Source organism: Rhinopithecus bieti, unplaced genomic scaffold (genome assembly GCF_001698545.2).
Source record: "Rhinopithecus bieti isolate Rb0 unplaced genomic scaffold, ASM169854v2 scaffold_46482, whole genome shotgun sequence".
Taxonomy (NCBI): domain Eukaryota; kingdom Metazoa; phylum Chordata; class Mammalia; order Primates; family Cercopithecidae; genus Rhinopithecus; species Rhinopithecus bieti.
Window position 1 is genome coordinate 331,277 of NW_016818769.1, and position 7,860 is coordinate 339,136.

A 7,860-nucleotide genomic window follows, 5' to 3' on the forward strand; every position below is an offset into this window, starting at 1 on the left:
CCTACTTTGACCGCAGAAGCGGCGTTGGGATGGCCCCGCCCCTCGCTGCAGGGGAAGGCCCCACCCCCTCTTGCAGACCTCGCCCTCCGGTGACGTCACGCGCGTCAGCAAGGAAATTTCCGCCCACTGCCGGACGGAGGCTGCGTAGTATGGGTGGAAGCTCCGGGGAAAGTCGGGCGCCCCCTCGCGGGAGGCGGCTGTCGCCTGCGGTTCGACGTCCTGTGGCCTAGGAAGGCGAAGTGCCAAACCGATAGTGAGCCAAGGCTGTCTATGAAATTCCAAGTTCACACATACACGAAGACTGGAGGATCCTCCCCTTTACAGAAGAACCCTTCACTTCGAGAGGCGATTCATAATAGACTTCACTGAGTAGCCAGCCCAACTACCTAATGGAAAATGTACTGTCCCCAAAAGTTTATTTTATTCATTTTTCAAGGACACAGTAATTGCGTAGAACTGTGAGGTACCCTCCAGTGTGCCAAGAACTGTGCTGGACTTTTGGGAAAGTCAAAGAAATGAGAGACCGACTCTTCCCCCTGAAGAATTTATAGTCTAATTAAAGAGCACAATTCCTGGAATGCTGCAGATAGTTAAACCTGGGTTTAAAAATTGAATGCCTTAATGATAAGATATACATAAATGAACCAACAAAACAATAATCATTTATTAACAAATTTGTGCAACAAATGTAGGGAGGGCCTGTTAATGCTTCAGAATCAAAAATTATCATTGAAAGTTGATTCACAGAGGAGGAGATCTGAGCTCAAAGTTTAAGCAGAAATCTGTTTACTGACATGGTTCTTTTGGGACTTTAAATCAAAGTCGTCAAACGTAAATTAGATCAGTTTAGTTGCTAAGAGCCCTAACTGTGAGATAACCATCATGACACTGGCAGAAAGTATGCTTTCCGAAAAGGATTTGCAAAGAACTAGTGGCTGTAAAGATTCAAACTGGTCACACAGGGAAGTAGAAGTGGTTAAATACTACTACTACTACTAATGTCTAATATTTACTGAGTGCTTACTTACCATATGCCAGGCACCATGCTAAGCAGATTACCTCACTGATCCTCAAAGCAACCCTAACAACAAGGAAACTGAGGCTTGGTGAAGTTAAGTAACTTGCCACGGATGCCCTTGGTGGTGGAGTGGGAACAAAGATCAGGCTTGGGCTACATGGAAAGCAATAGAGTAGTCTGTGGGATAACCTGCGATTTTTAGGAGAGAAAAGGAGAATGAAGAATTAAGAACAGGCTGGGCATGGTGGCTCACAGCTGTAATCCCAGCACTTTTGGGAGGCCTAGGCAGGATGATTGATAGAGGCCAGGAGTTTAAGACCAGCCTGGGTAACATAGCAAGACTGCTGTCTCCACACACACACACACAAAATTAATAAAGAAGTTTGCAGGGCATGATGGCACATGATACCTGCAAGCTGAGGAGTCATAGCTACTTGCGAGGCTGAGGCAGGATGACTGCTTGAGCCCAAGAGTTCCAGGCTGCAGTGAGCTATGATCATGCAACTGTACTCCAGCCTGGGCAACAGAGTGAGACCCTGTCTCTAAAATTTAAAATGGCCATAAAATGGGTTCTGGCACAACCTATAGCGTGAGTGGTTTTTCTGTTCAGGGCTTATATGAGAATGGAAGCTGGAGACCTGACCTCCTTTAAACCTACTCTAAATTGATTCAGTTGCTCAATTTTTTAAACAAATGCACATGATTTCCCTCTCCCTTTTCATTTTAAGTTAGGTTCTGCTTAGTTTAGCAGGGTGAAGCCCCAGTCCTTAAGAAAAATACGTGCCAGGGAAGATTCACCCTTCTGAGGTGAAGCCCCTCACTCTGAAGAGCCAAACCAAGAGGGAAGAGTGAGATGGGTGAGGTGCCTCCATCTCTTACCCTTCAGGAGAATGACCAGGTGCCAAGGAATAACACAAGGTCCCTCTGGGTTGGAAGTTTGACTCTGGTCACATGTGGTGCCGTTGTGGCTCATGCTCCTGAAGGCCAGAGTCCTTGTTGGCATTGCGGAATAGTGGAGCAAGGATGGGCCTTAACTGCACGTAGGCATAGGTTTACATCCTACAAATTCTGGCTCTGCCTCTTACTAGCAGTGTGACCTCAAACACCTCAGTTTCATTGCACCTGTGTGCTGAATATGAATATATTATCTCAAACCTCGCAACAGCCCAGCAAGATGACTATTGCCATTTTACAGATGAGAAAACTGAGTTTCAGGGAGGTTAAATAAATCATGAAAAATCTCAAAATGAGCTAGGATCTGGATCCATTTGGCTCCAAGGTCATTGCTCTTTCTAGTGTACCAAATTGCCTGTTCTCCCATGCTCCCCTAGTTTTGCATAAGCTCACTAAGCTGTTTCTCTACGTCTCCTCTAGTTTGCTTGCCTAAACAAATTGAAAAATGAATTTGGATTCCCTAAACATGACACATCAGAATGGAAGGCAAAATCTGCTAACACTGGCCAGGGATGAAAAGCTGCTTTGTATAATTCAGAGCAGGTAAATTGCCAAAATAACTGAGGGTTGAATGTACAAGCACTTGAGTTAGGGCAGATCACTCACTATCCTATTCCCAGATCTCTTCTAATAATCAATCACTAATTCATAATAATCTAGAGAAATATTTTCCATAAAGATATCATGGGTACCTAACATAAAGATATGTTCAATGCTTGAGGTAATTGAGGATACCCCAATTACCCTGATTTGATCATTACACATTGTATACCTGTATCAAAATGTCACATGTACCCCCATAAATATATACAACTATTATGTGCCCATAATAATTAGAATTAAAATTTTAACTAAAAGATAGCATGAATTAGCAGGTCTAATCAATGCTACTTATGTCTCTCCCTGAAACTTTGTGTTTGAACTGATTAGCTGTGTGAACATGGGTGGGCTACTTGACCTTTCTGGGCCTCTTTCTTTTTCCCTACCTGTATAAGGAGATAATGTTATTACTTAGCTTGTAGGGTTGTTATGAGAATAAAATGAGTATATGGAGAGCACTTACAAGCCGGTAGTTTGTGCTATATACACGTTAAATAAACTGATTTTTATCTTTACCCACTGGGGATCACATTTTCTTCTATGACATTCTGACCAAAACAGTTCAGCCTTAGGTGCCCAGCTAGGCAGATGGCTATTTCACTTTCTGTGCCTTGGTATTTGTATGGTATTAGGTGTGCTCTCTGATGCTTCCAACTCCATTTTTTAGAGATCTATGCCTTTGGCTTGTCTCCATTCATGTACAGATGTTCTGGGGAAATCTCTTATTAGTGACACATTACATATTTCTGATCAGTCTCATAGAGAAAGCAAATCACTTCTCTCTTGCAGCGCACATTGATAGGAAGTTGAGAGAACAGAAAGGGAAGTTTGTTCTTTCTTCCATGCTTAATTCAAGCCTAATTCCATGGTCCAATTCCCCCTGGGTGGAGTTTTATGGTTGTTCCTAACTACAGACATTCTTGGCTCCATAGCCATGTGTTTGGGGAGCAAACACTGTAACTGTGTGTGTGCATGTGCGTGTGTGTATTATACAAGTCTACTTACACTTTTTAAATTAGGTTACTGATATTTGAAGGACAAACTTTTTTTTAGGTATGAGAGATTTATGTTATATTTCATAGCCTTCCCCCTCCAAAGATGAAAAAAGTAATTACAGTATGAGTGGGAGATATGACCAATAAAGTTGATGGTCCTCCCCCCGAAAAGATGCCTGTGTGTCAGTGGGCCACAGTTTGAGGCTCTCCATTTGACATCTTCTGTCATGCAAAAAGCATAACTGCAATCCTTCTAGCAACAGGCTGGCAGCTCTGCTTTCCCAGATGCTCCCATGGATGTCACATCACCTGATGCTTTGGCTCAGCAAACCCTGCAAGCAGCTCAGCTTTGCTCCTAACTTGCGATGAGGGCGTTTGTTATCTCAGGTTGCCCTGGCAGCTACTGCTTTCCAACCTATACTGAAGTCCTGCTGGAGGTTTGTCTTGGGATAAGTGCTGTCTGCATGTGGGTGGCTTGACTTTCTGGGAGTGAACATTTCCAGCCCCTGAGGGGGCTGCAGGCAAGTGCTGTTGTCAATAAAACACTCATGAAGTGGATGTGTTGAAGTCTGTGGTGTGTCTGGATGTGAAATCGCAAGAAAGAATTTCTGCTAAGCAGACCTTTCGTGTTTCCAGGGTTCTCACAGCTTGCTGACTCACACTGGCAGCCATCCAGGGGATTTCTGGATCCATTTCTCTCCAGAGTCCTCACATAGAAGATCTCCAACTGCTGTGCAGGTGAGGACACACCTGACCTTGCCCTTAGGAGGCAGAGCCAGAGTTGTTCTTCTAAAGGCCAAAGGAGCTTTTCCTAGCCTAGAGGCATTATTTTATTCTATATGCTAGTAGATCTTTTCCATCTCTAATCACTAACAAATCAGACAACTCTGCAAGACAAATGGGAAAACATTTTAAACAAAGACAAAAAACTTTGCCATAAAATCACACAAAATCAATTTACATTACTCACTTGGTCAAATTTTTGTTTTTATCTGGGGCTCACTTTGTCATTCTTCATTTCTCTTCCCTCTATAAATCACTGAGAAGGGTAAGGAAGGAAAGCAGTAAAAGATGCATTCAATATGCAGACATTTTCTTAAAAAGCACCAGTGTCTGAGATTTTATGTGTATTTTGATTTGAAATACTATTTTTGCAGCACTTCACAGCAAGTAAACTTGAAACTATGACAACTGACAAAGTGTTCAAACTGATCAGCAGTTTCTAATCAGAGCAATCTCTCTCCTGCTTCACCAAATGAACCCTCCCAGAGCCTCTTTAATCCCAGACTGCTGGTTCAAAACAAAAGAACTTTCCTTTCCACCCCCAGGCCAACTTGCTGTGCTCCTCAGGGAACTCCAAAGTTTTAATGACTCAGGGAGTTTTATACGGAGAACATAAACCTGTTTAGCTGCTAAACGTGTCACAGACAGGAAACTTCCTCAAAGTTGCCCAGGATGTGCAGGTGACACTGAAACATGTTGAGTTCTAAAGATGAAGGAATGCCCCCAGGCCCTGCTCATGGTGATGTCAGGCACAAACCCCTCCCATCTATCTACCTCTTGTTAGAGCCCCCTATCACCTCAAATCGTTTTTTTTTTCCTTTCTCTTCCAAATTGCATCAAATTTCCAGCATCGAAATAGCTTTCTTGAATTAAAGCCATGCTTTTCGTACTTTAGCATGCATCAGAAGCACTTTGAGGGCTCGTTAAAACAAAGAAGGCTGGGCCTTAGTCCCAGAATTTCTGATTCAATAGGTCTGTGGAAGAGCCTGAGAAATTGCATTTCTAAGAGGTTCCCAGCTGATGCTGATGCTTTTGGTCCCAGGACCACAGTTAGAGAATCAATGAGGAAGTGTATTATGAGGACCAAGGTTAAAATGCAAATATCTTAGAAGTAGCACATTAAAATGTTAATAATTGGTACATAGTAGAACGTGATATGAGCTTAAACTGAATATGAATTAACAACTACCATTTATTAAGTAGTTGTTATGAGCCTATTATTGTGTCCAATAATTTACATTTTCATTTAATCCTTATGTTCTTTTATGAGGGATTATTGTTTACTCTAATTTTCAGATGAGGAAACCTAGGCTTAGAGAGAATTCACACAACTTGACTAAGAGCAAGTGATGGTGGCAGGATTTGAATCCAGATCTCTCTTAAAAAGTCTGTTTATGGCCGTGCAGTGGCTCATGCCTGTAATCCCAACACTTCAGGAAGCCAAGGCAGGTGGATCACATGAGTCTAGGAGTTCGAGACCAGCCTGGCCAATATGGTGAAACCCCATCTCTGCTAAACATACAAAAATTAGCCAGGTGTGGTGGCGCTTATCTGTAATCCCAGCTACTCAAGTGGCTGAGGCGCAAGAATCACTTAAACCCCAGAGGTGGAGGTTGCAGTGAGTCGAGATTGCACCACTGCACTCCAGCCTGGATGACAGAGCAAAACTCCGTCTCAAAAAAAAAAAAAAGTTTGAAAAGCTTTAGGATACTCCAAGAGTCAAAGAAAACCCAAAGTCTTAGACCAGCAAGATACCCATGGCTCCCCTTAGCATATCCAGAGGCTCCAGTGTCAGCCCAGGGACCTGATTGGACTTGCCCTGTGTTTGGGGAGGGGAAATGCTGAAATTGAAGACAGCAATTTAGAATTTCCCCCTAGATATAATGACTTCTATATGACCTTAGAAACCCTCAGATAATCTGGTTTACTCTTGTTTTTTGAGGGCCTTGCAGGATTTTTTTTTTTTTTTTCAGAGAGATGGGGTTGAGGGCATCTCTCTGAAAAAGGGTTCAGAGAGGTTCTCACTATGTTGCCAAGGTTGGCCTCAAACTCCTGGGCTCAAGTGATTCTCTACCTCAGCCTCCCAAGTAGCTGGGACTACAGGTGTGTGACACTGTGCCTGACTCCTACAGGATTTCTACAAGTGTCTACTTCAAGAGAGTGGCAGATTTCAGACTGAAGACTGAGCCCTGGCTAAGGAAGGGAACGGTGAAGGTAAGCTGAAGCCTAGATGGTCAGAAAAGAGAAGATTAGTGACCTAAAGCAGTGCTCCTCAAACTTCACATGTATCAAAATCACCTGGGAACCTGATGGAACTATGGAGGCACTTCACGGGGCCAGGGCCTGGGCCTCTGCATTCATTATTAACTGTCCAGGAGATTCTATTACATAGCAAAGTTTGAGAGCAGTACCTAAGCAGTGCTACTCAAACTTGAATACATGCATGAATCACCTGGGGATTTAGTAGGTCAGGATGGGGCCCAAGACTGTACATTTCTAAAAGCTCTCTGGTGAGGCTGGTGTCTCACTCTGTCACCCAGGCTAGAGTGCAGTGGTGCTGTCATAGCTCACTGCAGCCTTGAACTCCCAGGCTCAAGCAATCCTCTCACCTCAGCCTCCCAAGTAGCTGGGACTACAGCAGAACTACAGGCACATGCCACCATGCCTAGCTAATTTTTTTACACTTTGTAGAGATAAGGTCTTGTTTTGTTGGCCAGGCTGGTCTCCAACTCCTGAGCTCAAGTGATCCTCTGCTTTGGCCTCCCAAAGTGCTGAGATTACAGGCATGAGCCACCATGCTTGCTCTCCTTGCCACCCCACCTTTAGTGTTTTTTGTTATCACATAGAAACTTTCTTTTCATACTTTTAAAATTTTATGTTTTGTTTTATTAGAAACTCTTCCTTTAACATAATCATAGGGAAGGCCAAAATATCACACACCACTCCTCTCCCCTGGGGACCTAGGACACTTCTACCACAGCGCTATGTCTCAGGGAGATGCAGATTAAAGAATGCAGACCCAGGTCCATGTACCTTTCACTGAAGACCAGGGTTTACGGTCTCTAGTACTTTGCGAGATTTTCCTATAATTAGAAGTGTCCTCACGGTTTGTTTGCAGTAAGCCAAGTCTGTTCCTTGTTGTAGTCATAGAAAACAAAAACTCTTGAAAAATTAATAGGGATTGTGCTTATTTCAGACCTGCGGGTGGGACAGGAATTGAAAAGCGTGTATTCTGCTGTGCTCAGAGAAGCAATAGACTGGGAGAGGAAGGGAGCCCAGGCAGAGAATAGGGAGTGGAGACTCTAGACCCAGTTCCTGCCGGTGGAAGGGGGTGTGGTTGGGGAGCCGGCCCCGATTGGAAGGCTGTCCAGTGGGGTTTACAAGCAGGAAGACTTCATTTACACTCATACCATTCGAAGTCAGCCATGTCTGAATGGGGAGGGGCAGGGCAGGGGCAGGGCAGGGGCAGGGCAGGGGCAGGGCAGGGGCAGGGCAGGGGCAGGGCAGGGG

The 7,860-nt window shown here is 44.0% G+C and overlaps 1 protein-coding gene across 1 annotated transcript in view; it reads right to left on the bottom strand.

The window, feature by feature from the left end:
* Nucleotides 1-3,615: 3,615 nt before the first annotated feature.
* FNDC7 (fibronectin type III domain containing 7) overlaps nt 3,616-7,860 on the bottom strand; it is a 31,102-nt gene continuing 26,857 nt past the window's right edge. Inside the window, exons 12-13 of the mRNA XM_017857468.1 lie at nt 4,538-4,606; nt 3,616-4,454 (exon numbers count right to left, since the gene is read on the bottom strand). Of these exons, the coding sequence (XP_017712957.1) occupies nt 4,575-4,606 (32 nt within the window). The 3' untranslated portion in view covers nt 3,616-4,454; nt 4,538-4,574. The remainder of the gene's footprint in view (nt 4,455-4,537; nt 4,607-7,860) is intronic.